Source organism: Eptatretus burgeri, chromosome 7 (genome assembly GCF_056783735.1).
Source record: "Eptatretus burgeri isolate ZD-2024b chromosome 7, Ebu_testis_v1, whole genome shotgun sequence".
Classification (NCBI taxonomy): domain Eukaryota; kingdom Metazoa; phylum Chordata; class Myxini; order Myxiniformes; family Myxinidae; genus Eptatretus; species Eptatretus burgeri.
Genome location: NC_140967.1, coordinates 89,831,384 through 89,846,604, shown reverse-complemented (window position 1 = coordinate 89,846,604; position 15,221 = coordinate 89,831,384). Strand labels below are relative to the sequence as shown.

At 45.4% G+C, this 15,221-nt stretch overlaps 1 protein-coding gene across 2 annotated transcripts in view; it reads right to left on the bottom strand.

Moving 5' to 3' along the window:
• Positions 1-735: 735 nt before the first annotated feature.
• The window catches only part of C7H5orf22 (chromosome 7 C5orf22 homolog), a 32,406-nt gene continuing 17,920 nt past the window's right edge, over positions 736-15,221 (bottom strand). For both annotated transcript variants that reach the window (XM_085889519.1, XM_085889520.1), the window contains exons 6-9: positions 13,194-13,312; positions 9,512-9,581; positions 9,169-9,308; positions 736-3,583 (exon numbers count right to left, since the gene is read on the bottom strand). In XM_085889519.1, the coding sequence (XP_085745645.1) occupies positions 3,472-3,583; positions 9,169-9,308; positions 9,512-9,581; positions 13,194-13,312 (441 nt within the window). In that variant the 3' untranslated portion in view covers positions 736-3,471. The remainder of the gene's footprint in view (positions 3,584-9,168; positions 9,309-9,511; positions 9,582-13,193; positions 13,313-15,221) is intronic.

Below are 15,221 nucleotides of genomic sequence, written 5' to 3'. Positions count from 1 at the left end.
TCGCCACCAAAAACTAATCAGCTGAGCACCAGACCATAAACTACATTCCCATAAAGTTTGGAGATGATTCGATTAAAATTATTCAAAAAATAAGGGTTTCGGCGACCTCCATGATTTACCGCAAAGTGGCCTTGACCTTCATGTGTGCTGAAGGGTATTGTAATAATACTACGATATGTGTACCCACAAGAGTTTCCGATGAGAATTGTGCTCTACAGAGTGAGATAAAGGTGAAAAATCCAATGATTACAGACAAACAAACAAAAAAAAAACAAAAAAAAAAAACTTACCAAGTAACAGATCTTGCAAAAACGAAGTTTTGGCAAGATAATAATAATAATAATAATAATAATAATAATAATAATAATAATATACCATTCCTTTCATGCCGTAAAGGCGCATAGGGCTGCCAAGGCAGTTTCATTGGCAAGTACTGTACAGCCCTGGACGGGTCGCCACTTCAACGCAGGTTACCCCAAATGGTTATTACCTCTGTTCTCTGGTACACATTTCACTGACCTCGGAAGGATGACGAGCTGAGTCAACCCCACCTGGTGTTAATTCAATGGTTGACGGGCTCAAACTCGGGACCCGAAGCTCCAAAGCCAGCCACCTTACCCACTAAGCCAACACCAGGCTTATGTTTGGCTAAAGAGATAATTAAAACCAAAACCAAGATTAAAAAAAAAAATAAACGAAAGGATGCTCGTCACCAGAATGGCAGTTTAGTGAAAAAAAAAAAAAGACAAAAGTGAAATCCTCAAAAATGCTACAAATAAATAAATATGTTACGGTTATAAAAGTTTGTGCAATGCACGTGCAACACTACAGTAATGCACAGTATATTATTGTAACTCAGACCAGGGTCCTTCAAGCTGCTGACATGCAATGTCCAGCAAATATTCGGCTTTCTTTGTTGGCTCATGAAATGAAAAATATCCGAAATTATCACCAAGTCGCTTGAACTGTTCCCCCGAATCCAGTCCGTCATGACGACGGTGGCACGACAGAGGCGTGCCCCTTGGAACATCTTCGCCCGACGCAGGTGCAGCCGTTCCAATGTTTATGAGCAAACAAGTAAGAAAAGGTTAGCACAAGGAGAGACGGAGGCATTACGATGGATGAAATTGCCCCTAATAATTACCCGGTCTAATGGCTGACGGCGATCATTCATGCAAGCTTCTCGCAGCCCCTGGACAAGGCCAAGCCCCCATTACACCGGCGGCTTCAAAACAACATCTGCCTTTGAATATAATGTGTGATAACAGACTGAAAACATGTAGACACTTGCATGGTGCAATGACATACTATGAGGGTAAAATACAGTGTCTGTACGAAGTCTACGTCCCCTTTCACAATTTTCACCTTTTGTTGCCTTATGGCCTGGAATTAAATTCCATCAACTCAAACTTTTTCCACCTTTATTTACACATCGTAAGCCACAACTTCCAAGTGAAAAACAAATTATACAGATTTCAGAAAATTAATTAAAAATACAAAACTGGAATATCTTGGTTGGATAAGTGTCCACCACCCCCCCCCCTTATAGTAGCAATTGTAAATTAGCTCAGCTGCAACCAATCGCCTTCAAAATCACACACCAAGTTAATTCGCCACCACCTGCGATAAATTGAAGTGATTCTGATGATTAGCTCTGCCACCGAAGGTGGATGGAGGTTATATTTTCAACCCTGTCTGTTTGTTTGTTTGTGAACAAAATATCTCAAAGAGTTTTGGACGGATTCGGACGAAACTTGTTGGGGAGGTTGGCTTTCTAACAAGGAAGAATTTATTCGATTTTGATGGATATCCGGATCCGGATTCAAGAAATATTTTTCAACGATTCTTCACCATTGAGTGATCGGGCTAAAACGACGGGCGAGATCGGGCCGTCCCTCCAAACTGGATGACCAAGCAAGGAGGAGACTGATTAGAGAGGCCACCAAGAGGCCAATGGCAACTTTGAAAGAGCTACAGGTCGTTATGGTAAAGACTGGTCACTGTGTGCATGTGACAACAAAATCCCAAGCACTCCACAAGTTTGGCCTGTACAGTGGGGATGGCAAGAAGGAAGCCATTACTCAAAAAAGCCAACCTTAAAACCCGTTTGAGGTATGCAAAAAACCACTCCGCAGATTCTGAAACCATGTGGCAAAAAGTTTTGTGGTCTGATGAAACCAAGATGGAACTCTTTGGCCGAAATGCAAAATGTTACGTTTAGCACAAACCCAACAGAGGACATCACCCAAAGAACACCATCCCTACTGTAAGTCATGGTCATGGCAGCATCATGTTCTGGGGATGTTTCTCATCAGCAGGGACTGGAGCACTTGTCAGGATAGAAGGGAAATTGGATGGAGCAAAATACAGAAAAATCCTCAAGGAAAACCTGCGACTCTCTGCAAGAAAGCTGAAATTGGGATGGAGGTTCACCTTTCAACATGACAACGACCCGAAGCACACAGCCAAAGCTACGCTGGAGTGGCTCAGGAACAAAAAGATAAATGTCCTTGAGTAGCCCAGTCAGAGCCCCGACCAAAATCCAATTGAAAATATGTGGCACAATTTGAAGATTGCTGTCCATCAACGCTCCCCACACAACTTGACTGAGCTTGAACAGCTTAGTCCAGAAGAATGGGCAAATATTGCCCAATCAAGGCATAAAAAGTTGGTAAAGACCGATACCAACAGACTCACACCTGTAATTGCTGTCAAAGGTGCTTCCACCAAGTATTAACTCGGGGTGGGGGGGGGGGGTGGACACTTATCCAAACATGATATTCTAGTTTTGTATATTTGATTAATTTTCTGAAATTTGTGGAATTTGGTTTTCATTTGGAAGTTGTGGGTTATGATGCGAAAATGAAGGTGGGAAAAGTCTTACGTTATGCAAATTAATTCCAGGCTATAAGGCAACAAAAGGTGAGAATTTTGAAGAGGGGGTGTAAACTCTCCATAGGCACTGTAAATATTCAAGCAAATATAATACGCAATGACCCTCAATACCTTTACCGAGGCTACAGCTCATAACCCAGTGGTAGGCAGATATGCCAAAGAAATACAGCAACAGATTTGAAGAAGGAAGAGGGGCCGGAGGGGTTGCGTTGCTCGTGTGTTTTTGTACATATTCAGTTTCATCTATATTCACAGTACACTGTGCAACAACAATGTTCCAGAAAGCAAGCAATGAGATAGCTCATGATGAGAGTCCAAACAACTCGTAATTGCCATTCTCAGTTTGAGTTACCCCCCTTTCCAAAAAAAACCCCCCAAAACATTACCATGACATCTGATGAGGTTTGCAGGAGATTTCAAGCCAAGCTCATGGGATTTTGGTAAAAAGATTCACCGTCATGACGACGCGACGACACTATGAAACGAGTAGCCGGTGGAACACTGTCGAGGTGACTCTCGTTGTGCAGATCGGCTAATAGAGTTTTGTTTAATTTTCTGCAAACAATAAGAGGAAGATCAGTATTCTTTATGGACGTCAATGTCACCGTAGAGTGTCCGTAACATCCCGAGCGTGTGCTCCTCGATCCAGGAAACCTGGTCTGCAGCACAATATTCATCCAAGCTGGAGCTGTAGCGGGATCAGCAAAAAGCACAGTGGTGGGTTGGGGGAGAATGGGGGGGGGGGGGGTGATGAGTCAGTTACGGTTACCAAACCCTTCAGAAAATATATATTGTCCACTGCAACGTGCATTGGGGGGGGGGGGTTGGGGTCATTTTGGGTGCAAAATGGGTGCATGTATTTATGTGCGAGAAAACGAGTCTTATGGACATCCTTGTTTGGGGGTCAAATAATAAAGTAGCTAAAGGAAGCTGTAAGGTCGCAAGCCATTGTTTCCCCCTTTTCCCCACATATTCTGTCATGGTCCTTGTTTGGTATCGGAGGGTCAATGCACCAGGTGATAGTGATTAGATCGTGTTGCACGAAGGGACCAACACTCCTTTTTTCATGAAGACCGAGAGGGTGCCACACCAGAGTCGAGGGCAAAAGGAGGAAAGAAAGTTGTTCGCATAAAGGGAAAGGCCCAGACAATGAGGGCATGTTAATGTGCCCTCGCTCATATTCATCGATTATTTTGCTTTACCCACCATGTCCTCCACCCCCGTGTCTGTGATAATCAAGGCTTGTGTCGATACAGTACGTTAAGGCTTTAGTTTATTGTTCAGTGTTTAGATTTAACGGTCATCGAGCATCATGCACAAGCGCTTGCTCCAATTTGTAAAGGAGGGTTAGGAATTGCTGTTCATTTATTTATTACGAACTATGCCAAGTCCATTGTGTGTAATACTCGCCTCTCCCATTCTGGGCTAAGCCAATGTGTACGTAACGCCGAAGCTCAGCAGTGAAGTTCAGCAAACCATGCATGCATCAATACATTTGAAAAGCCTGCATGTTCAGGAAGTAAACTTTCAAACAAACCGAGTTGTACAAAAAAAGGCATCACCAATGGCTCAATACTTATAGTAGTTGGTGCCGTGCCTATTGTTTTGTATATAATGGCTATGTATAGGCTGCTCAGAATAAATAGATGTAGCCAAAGTATTCCAACCAAAAGCGCACTCTTGTTGAAGTACTCTGATGCAAAAGTAAACTAAAACTTTGTGTGCAATGAAAAAATATAATTTTATTCAAATAAGCAAATGTATACAGTGCCTTCAGAAGGTATTCACGCCCCTCGACTTTTGTCACGTTTTGTTGTCATACAGTCTGAATTTAAAATGGATTAAATTTAAAAAAAAAACATTGTCACTGATCTACACAAAATACCTCGTAATGACAAAGTGAAAACATGTTTTTAGAAATTTTTACTAATTAATGAAGAATGAAAAGCTGAAATATCTTGTGTCAATAAGTATTCAACGCCCCCCTCCCTCCCCCCCCTCCCCCAAGTCAATACTTTGTAGAAGTACCTTTGGCAGTGATTACAGCTTTGAGTGTTCTTGGGTATGTTTGTATCAGCTTTGCACATCTGGATTTGAGGATCTTCTCCCATTCTTCCTTGCAGATTTGCTCAAGCTCTGTCAAGTTGGATGTGGAGCGTCGGTGAACAGCAATCTTCAAGTCTTTCCACAGATTCTCAATGGGATTCAAGTCTGGGTTTTGGCTGGGCCACTCGAGGACTTTCATGTTCTTGTTCTGAAACCATTCCAGTGTTGCTTTGGCTGTATGCTTGGGGTCATTGTCCTGGTGGAACGAAACCTTCGCCACAGTCTAAGGTCTTTTGCACTCTGAAGCAGGTTCTCCTCAAGGATTTTCCTGTATTTGGCTCCATTCATTGTTCCCTCTATCCTGACAAGTCTCCCAGTCCCTGCGGCTGAAAAGCATCCCCATAATATGATGCTGCCACCACCGTGCTTCACGGTAGAGATGGTGTTCGATGGGCAATTAACTGTGCTCAGTTTCCGCCAGACGTAGCGCTTTGCATTCAGGCCCAAGAGTTCCATCTTCATCTCATCAGACCACAGAATATTTTTCCTCATGCTCTCAGAGTCTTACACGTGCCTTTTTGCAAACTGCAGGTGTGCTGTCATGTGCCTTTTTCTCAGGCATGACTTCCATCTGGCCACTCTCCAAATAAAGCCAAGAATTTCGAAGTGCTGCAGAGACTGTTGTCATCCCAGCAGGTTCTCCCATCTCAGCCAAGGAACTCCATAGTTCTATCAGTGGTCAATGGGTTCTTGGTCACTTCCCTCACCAATGTCCTTCTTATCCAGTTGCTCACTTCGGTCGGATGGCCAGCTCTACGAAGAGTCTGGGTGTTTCCATATTCTTTCCATTTCCTAATGATGGAGCTCACTGTGCTCTTGGGAACTTTCAACACTCTAGAAATTGTTTTACACCCTTCCCCAGATCTATGCCTCCTCACAATTCTATCTCCGAGTTCCACAGACAGTTCCTTGGACTTCATGGTGGAGTTTCTGCTCTGACATGCACCGTTAACTGTGGGACCTTGTATAGAAAGGTCTTCTTCTTCTCCTTTCGGCTGCTCCCGTTAGGGGTCGCCACAGCGGATCATCCGATCCGCATAGTGATTTGGCACATGTTTTACGCCGGATGCCCTTCCTGACGCATCCCTGGTCGCCTCTTACGACACAGGGATATGGTACACCTATTTTAACCGGGGTATACACCGGCCCAGTACACTGGTACTCATTTCGCCGACCTCGGAAGGATGACAGGCTGAGTCAACCCCCTGGTGTATTAATTCAGTGGCCCAACGGGGCTTGAACTCAGGACCTTTTGGATCCCAAGCCGCTGCCCTAACCACTGCGCCAACACACCAGGCTAAAGATGTCCAATATTGTATAGAATATTTGTATAGAATATTTGTATAGATGATTGTATAGAAAGGTGTTTCTTTCTAAATGATGTCCAATCAATTGAATTGCCCACAGGTGGACTCCAATCAAGTTGTAGAGACATCTCAAGGATGATCAAAGGAAATTGGATGCACGTTAACTCATTTTGGAGTGTCATAGCAAAGGGGTTGAATACTTGACGCAAGATATTTTAGGTTTTCATTTTCAATTAATTTGTAAAAGTTTCAAGAAACATGTTTTCACTTTATTATGGGGTATTTTGTGTCAATCGGTGACAAAATTTTTTTATATTTAATTCATTTTAAATTCAGGCTGTAACACAACAAAACGTGATAAAAGTAGAAGGGTGTGAATACTTCCTGAAGGTGCTACACACAATGTAGCCATTATCGAAAATTATAAATGTCAGTGTGTGTCCGTCCGTCCGTCTCCTCCATAACTCCAAAACCATGAAACCTCGTGGCCCCAAACTTTCCATGCAAACCAAGGGAACTCCAAGGTGGTGCATGAATGAAAATTGGGTGTTTGGGTTAATTTAAACACCACTTTTGAAGATAATTTAGGGGGTGCTCATCACGAAAACCCAAAACAAGAAAAAGACGTCGTGCAGAGCATGATATTTGCAAATTCCACCCCCAAGAACAGAGAGAGGGTGAGCAAGAGCAGAGGAGCAGGTTTTTAGGACATGTGGGCGGATACCGTCTGGACCGGTTGCAAAATCTGATCTCCACTATCTCAGCAAGCTCTCCACTATGTCAGAAGAAAAGGACACAGAATCCAGGGACAGTTGGGTGCGACTGGGTAAGGTGGGTACAGAAAGCGATGGGTTTCTGACACAAGATTTCGATGCAAACACCGAGTTTAGGCATTCAGCCTTTTCACGTTGAAAAGTATATCAGCGGTATTTCACGGTATCAGCAGTGCGGCCATTTGAGGTAAGGGAGGGGATGGAGGGGGGGGACATACACCAGAAACAGATTTGATTAGTCACCACCAGGATTTGAAGGAGGGCGAGAGGTTTGAGAGTTCATACTTGAGATTAGAAAGATGTTGTTTTCTGGCTCTCCTGAGGGTAGTTACACACTTGTTCCGAGCTTTATGGAAGGAACTGAGATTGCCCTCAGTTGGACTTGCTTTCTGTGAGGCAAAGGCAAGTTGTTTCAGGACAACTGCCTCGCCACAAGCTTCAGTGAACCAAGGGCGGGAGGAAGGGTAGGACAACTGAACACGAGAGGGGATAAATCTGTGCATGAGGGAGAGCAAATTCTTTGAAAGAATTCCCACGATGAGTTCATGTTGGAGAAAGTAGCAATGGGAGACCAGTGTAGAGGTTTGATGGCTGCTTGGAGACCCTGCCAGTCGACCTGAGTGAAATGCCAGACTCGACGGCGGTGAGGAGGTTCTCTAAGAACAGCCAGAGAGATGCCCACTTTGACAAAGACGTGGTCAGAAGAACCGATTGGAGCGAAGGAAGAACAGCAGATATTTTCAGGGAAATTTGTCAAAATCAGATCCAGAAGAGATGAAGTACCATTGGATGAGATCCAGGTCGGGAAGTTGACCGATTGAGTCAGTCCCAATGAGTCGCAGAAAGCTTTTGCTGAGGTGCCATGACAGGTGAGAGAGGTACCCACACCGAGCCAACTGGCGTGATGACAAATGAAGTCACCACATATGAGGAAGAGAGAGTTTGGATGAGAAGATAGAAGTTGGTCCATGTTTTCGGATAGTGAAGTGTAGATGGAGTCATCACTGTTCGGTGGACGGTACAGTACACATCTAAACATGAGGTGGGAGTGGAGGGGAAGCCGAAGCCAGAGGTATTCCTCGGGGTGTGGGGGAGTGAGGGCAGTGCATGGAGAGTGAGGAATAGAGTCTTTGACGAAGAGAGCAACTCCTCCACCAGTACGAGGCTCAGGTCTATCATTCCGGAGGACGGAGTAACCAGGGAGAGATACTTGGGAGTCAGAGACATCATGAGGGAGGAAAGTTTCTGTTTGTCAGTGGTAACCTGTATGGAAAGATCTGAAAGGTTTGAGCGAAGGCCCCGGATATTTGAGGTCCACACTGTTAATGAAGAGGGAGGGAGGAGGATTTGGGTGCAGGGGATGGGAGGGGAGGGGAGGGGAGGGGAGGGGGGGGGCAGGGTAGGACAAGGGAGGAGGGGGGAGGTAAGGAGAGTTGTTGAAAGAGTGTGGGAGATTGCAGAATAGCTCGGAGAGGGGGCCGGATGAGGAGGAGAAAAGGCTCTGTGGTGCTGGGGGAGAGGGGGGCAAGAGATGGGGCAGAAGGCAGTTGAGGATTTGAGGAGGTGGAGTGATGAGATGGAGGTGAGAGGGCAGGGGAAGGAGGCAGCTTTGTGGATGAGAGGGGGGGCAACTTTGATAAGGGTGAGTGAGGGGGGTGAATGGTGGGAGAAGGGTGAGTGGGGAGAGTTGTCGGAGAAAGGTGAGGGGGGAGTTTTTGAGAAAGGTGAGAGGGAGGCTTGGAGGGTGAAGAGTGTGATGGTTGCTTTGAGAGGGAGGGGTGAGAGGGGTGAGTTGGCACTGTAGTTGGAAAAAAAGAATAGTTCATGGAAAGTGAATATTCGTAGCAAACTGGGGTTTTAAAATTTATTTATTTATTTATTTAATTTGTTGTTGTTCAGAAATGCGATTAAAGTGTTTCCACCGCACAATGCGTTATTCACTTAATGAACTGCACCACGAGTTAGAATTGCTGTGTCATTTCAAAATAAAGACTGCCAGAGTTACTCGATAACCATCCCCACTGCCTGCCTTGAGCTCCATGGACATATTCTCTTACAAACCAAGCCAAGACCCAGATGGTAGGTACCGTGCTATAGTGATGATGGTCGGAGCTGGCAGGGAGCAGAGAAGCCGTGACAGACTGTCCATCAGTTTCCGCACCTCATCCTTTGAGCTTACGTGATGAGGTAGCGGAGTTCCATCACACGTCAAGCCGGCCTGGTGTACCTGCAACAATCAATCACATTCTTGAGATAAAATGTCAACTACGTCACAACAAATTACATTCCAATGACGTATACATATATTACATGTTGAATGTGAACACAACATGCAGTTTTGCTTTTCCAAAGGTGGTGGAATGGATTGCTGTAAAAGTCAAAAAGGATAATTGCAGGAGTGAGAATGAGCAGAGAACAAATTTTAAGTACCATCTCATAGTCTGGCTTTGAGCCGAGTCGTCGTTTGAGCAGAATCACAAGTTGCTCCAGGGGCTTCCACCTGCAGACAGACATCCCTGCAGGTCACACTGGACTCCACAATGGCCTTTACGAGGTCCATTTGATCCAAATGAATCCTCCTCGTGTTGTTTTTAGGTCGAACAGAAAGTTGGAGTAAATGAAATAAGTTGCAGAACGTCACAATACAAATCAAGCAGAGATGCTGCAAAAGCCTCAACAACAAATGCAGAGAAACCTGTCGAGTTAAATAGTGCAGCAGCACAGCAAACCTGTTGTGCATTTTGTGATACAAGCACCAAATTTGGCACAAATGTACATTAATATGTTGCGAACATTTTCAGATATTGGGCCACTTGAAATTCTCTCTTTATGTCCGCCATATTGGATTTCAAAATGGCCGCCACTTGAAATCTACATTTGCTATTATCTCTGGACGTAATGCAGCTATTGACTTGATTCTGGTATCTAAATGTATGTTTTTGGGGGCAAGGAATCCAATGGTACCATTTTCAAAATGAAAGGCCCAGTCAACAGGATCACAGGACACAAAACAAGAGCGAGTAATGTCGGCAGTTGTCTTCGCTGAACTCGTCCTCGACATTGAAGAAACCAGACAAGATGAGGAGACGGCACCAGTATTCAGATTGGCTGACCTTGTTCCAGCTCTATCAGTCCAGAATGGAACAGCTAGGAGTCCAGCTCGACACGAGAGTCCATTCCACACGACTCAAACAGAGACTGTTGGCTCAGTTTCCTGACATGCGGGCACACACCAAGGGGAGAGACATCCTGATGGCATTTGAAGAAGATGTCGGTGCTGCTCTTGCCAAAGCCTGGGAGCTGGACAGTGATAGTGATGCAGTCCATCTTGCCCATGCTGCACAGATTGTTGAATTTCAACACACTGGAACCAACACTGGAGACGGCAAACAGCAGACACACGTCATCAGTGTACAGGCCTCATTTGTGAAAGATGTTCGCTCTTATCTCTCTCGTCGGTGTCATAGAGGAGATGGGCAACCCATTCGAGGAGGAGTCAGGATGTAGTCAAACTGGACACAAAGGAGATCGCAGATCCTGCTGCTGTGGAGACCGTGATGAATGCCAAGAGGATTGGCCAAGAGCAGTTCGAGGCTTTCACCAGAGAGTCTCTGTTGGACAGAACAAAGGCAGTGGACGCACCCATTCCTCGTAACAAGCTGAAGGTGTTCAGCACTTCCACTCCAAGAAGCCAGAGCATTGGTCAGCAACAGCTCGCCTCCATCAAGAATGACCGTGAACTCTTCGCTCGCCTGTACATTGGCTGCCAGACGAGGGATGGAAACCTTAAGGAGTTCTTTTGTCACGAGAATCAGGCATGTCCTCCTGCATTGTCTGATGGTGGAAGCCTCTGCACCGGTACCAAGAGTGATCTCCTCACATGCTTGGAAGAAGTCTCCGACGAAAAGACAGAGACTCCTGTCACGACCTGTATTGTGCTTGATGGAGCAGCCATCGTCCAGATGCTGAAGCCGGCTGCATCAAAGACCTTTGAAGAGTATGCACAACAGATCTTCATCCCATATATGTCCACGAAGCTGCAAACAGTGTCACGCCTGGATCTGGTCTGGGATACTTACCTTGCTGATTCACTGAAAGGTAGTACACGTGCAAAGTGGGGACAAGGTGTGCGGAGACGTGTGGTGGCGGCCGCAGCCATACCAGGACACTGGCAGAACTTCCTACGAGTGGACAGCAACAAGACCGAGCTGTTCAGGTTCCTCTCAGCAGCTCTCATGGAATGGTTTGACCAGGAGGACAAGCAACTTGTCATTACTGATGGAGAGGCAGTGCTCAGGAAGCCACTACTGCCAGATCTGACCTCACTCGCCCCATGTAACCATGAAGAAGCTGACAGTCGGATGTTGCTGCATGCATCTCACGCAGTCCAGCATGGACACCATGCAATACTCATCTGGACTGTAGACACCGATGTTGTGGTGCTGGCAGTGTCCCTGGCACAGGAGTTGCAACCAGAAGACAAACTGTGGCTGGCATTCGGAACAGGCCAGAGTTTCTGATACCTAGCAGCACACGAAATAGCAGCTGGATTGGGACGAGAGAGGTTCGTGCACTGCCAATGTTCTACGCTCTAACTGGATGCGACACTGTGTCTAGTTTTCATAGACATGGCAAGAAGACTGCATGGGCAGTCTGGACGGTACTGCCAGAACTCACTGAGGCGCTGCTGCTGCTGTCCTCTGCACCTCGTGACATACCAGACGATGCAATGCGCATCATCGAGAGGTTCGTGATCCTGTTGTATGATCGAACCAGCAAATGCACAGACATTGACAAGGCCAAGAGGAAACTTTTCGCAAGGAAGAACAATGTGCAGCTCATCCCTCCAACGAAGGCAGCTCTGGAGGAACATGTCAAGAGGGCAATGTATCAAGGTGGACATGTGTGGGGTCAGATACTGCTGCCAGCACCAGAGCTCCCTCCACCAACCAACTGGGGTTGGTCAAGGACTGGAGAAGGACAGTACACACCTTACTGGACCAGGCTAACTGAGGCAGCTCACAGCTGCATTGAGCTGGTTTCTTGCAAGTGCAAGAAAGGGTGTGTGAGGCGCTGCAAGTGCAAAAAGGCTGCCCTTCAGTGCACAGCCCTCTGTGTGTGTGAAGGGGACTGCACATGACTATGAGTCAACAACATACATGTACTTGTGGCAATGCTGAACTTGTTAACATGACACTGTTTATGTACACGTATCTTCAGTACCGTTATATACCTAGCCTCAGATACCAGTACACCTAGCCTCAAATACTAGACCATGTAGCATGTCAGTATTATACCTAAGACATTCACAGAACTAAGACATTCTTTTCAAAGTATTGTGTTGAATCCAATATTTGCCGAGATAATTTCCAAATAAAATTATATAACAGACTGTGATAGATAATATGAAGTTGAAAATGGTACCATTGGATTCCTTGCCCCCAAAAACATACATTTAGATACCAGAATCAAGTCAATAGCTACATTACGTCCAGAGATAATAGCAAATGTAGATTTCAAGTGGTGGCCATTTTGAAATCCAATATGGCGGACATAAAGAGAGAATTTCAAGTGGCCCAATATCTGAAAATGTTCACAACATATTAATGTACATTTGTGCCAAATTTGGTGCTTGTATCACAAAATGCACAATTCTTTTGAATATTTGGGCTAAGCCACCCCACTAGAAGAGCACTTTGACTAGAATTTGTAAGAACTGTAAGAAAAAGCAGCAAAAACAGACAAACTAATCCATAAAATACAAATGCCTTACGTGGCCAACCATCCCAGGGAGCTGTGCTGGGGCCTATACTATCGGCCATGCCTTGATAATGAAATATTCTGTAATCTTTACATTCACATTGCAGATAAGATACTGACTTCGGAGCAATAAATTCCTCTTCCTTCCATTTCCTTTGCTCCTCTTCCCTCCCAACTTAGTTTCCCCATTCATCTCCCGATCCTCCCACTGCACACTATCCTATCATTCCCCCTCCTCTTTTCTCTTTATTAATCGAGTAAGCTTTTCTCAATTCCCACACCCCAGCCCTCCAGTCCTCTCAAGTACATAATAAATAGATGACTCGAGATCCCATTTGTGCGTACTACACACCTCTCCTGTGTACAGAGTTCTTCTACGACGCCGGGCCCATCGTCCTGACTGAGCCGGGAGAAAGCCTCACAAAGCTGGTTCAGCTGCTGCCGACGTAGTGTCGTACACTCCAGCAGCGTCTGCAGCCACACACCTTTTGACGTAAAGCACCACAATATCTACATACATCGATCTTCTTGCCCTCTTTCAATACGTGTTCTCCATGAAACGTGATTACGAGTGAGCATCTCTCCAGAAAAAAGGGCACTCGACCTCAGCACGAGAGATTTGAAGGTACCCTGCAGTTACCTGCTTATGACAACACTCACCGCATACTCGTTACAAAACGAGACCGTCCTCATTGTCATCAAAAGTATAACTCAGAATTACAAAGCAAAAGGAAAATTTGAGGAATGTTCACCTGTACTCAGATCTCTGAAACCTACAGATGCCTGGCAATGTGTTTTTTTATTTTTTTATGGAAGTACTGTACTGACTCGTACATAACACTGAACAACAAATTTCAAAAAAAATTTTTCACTGGAGATGTGTAAAGTGATTAAGACTAATTTGGGTACGCTGATTTCAAAAATCATAACCGTTTTGCTGTATCACGTCAGGATTTTCAGGAACAGAAATATTCCCATTGCCTCGAAGTCAGGATTTCAATGAAATTTACATATGTCTTTAACATGTCTATTTCGTACAATTGTTGTTAACTTGTGTTATATTTCTTTCTTTCAGATAAAGATGAGTAGGCGTTCCTGTACCAATCATCCTGACAACTTCTGTTATGTCTGTGGTCGGTATACCAAAAAAGATCAACAGCGAAGTATATCTACAGCAGTGAAAATGAAGGCCGCCTACTTTCACTACTTCGGGTGTAAGGTGGGGGACCAAGAACAGAGCTGGGCACCACACATCTGCTGCACAAGCTGTCACACAACCTTGACTCAGTGGTTGGTGGGCAAGCGCGCGAGCATGCCATTTGCGGTGCCCATGATATGGCGTGAGCCGCAGAATCATCATGATGATTGTTATTTCTGCTGCACAAGCATCGCCGGCTTCAACAAGAAGAATAAAGGTCACATCAAGTACGCTGACTGCATCTCTGCTCGTAAACCTGTGCCTCATGATGACGAGAACCCCGTTCCAACACCTCCAGCTGATCAGAACATAGCTGTAAGCAGTGGTGAAGAGGATGGTGATGATGAACCTTTTGAACCCGACACTCAAGAATCATACCTTCTGAACCAGGGAGACTTAAATGATCTTGTAAGAGATCTCTCGCTGTCAAAGGCGAAGGCAGAGCTGCTTGGATCAAGGCTGCAGCAGTGGAATCTACTTGAACCTAACACCAAGATATCCTTGTTCAGAGCACGTCACAGAGACATGGCTGAGTTCTTTGAGATGGAAGACACGATGACATTCTGCAGTGACATCAACGGTCTGTTGAAAGAACTTGGGTGTGATCACGATCCTGCAGACTGGCGCCTCTTCATCGACTCGGGGAAGAACAGCTTGAAGGCTGTTTTGCTCCACAATGGCAACGAGAAACCATCAGTCCCACTGGCTCACGCGTTCGGCATGACAGAGACCTATGAGACTATGCGGCAGCTGCTTGATTCCATCAAGTACAATGACTTCAACTGGCACATCTGCGGAGACTTGAAAGTGGTGGCGCTGTTGTTAGGGCTGCAGTCAGGCTACACGAAATACATGTGCTTCCTTTGTCTCTGGGATAGCAGAGACGACAAGAATCACTGGACGAAGAAAGATTGGGAAGAGCGAAAAGAGCATGTACCTGGTCGACACAACGTGAAGCATGTCGCCCTTGTCGACCCAGCCAAGGTTTTCCTTCCACCACTCCACATAAAGCTCGGCTTGATGAAAAGTTTTGTACGGGCAATGGATCTGAATGGGCGTGGGTTTTTATACCTCAAGGAAATGTTTGGTAACACCTTGTCGGAGGCCAAGATCAAGGCTGGTGTCTTTGTTGGACCGCAAATCCGACAGATTATGAAGGACGAAACTTTTCCGACAACTCTA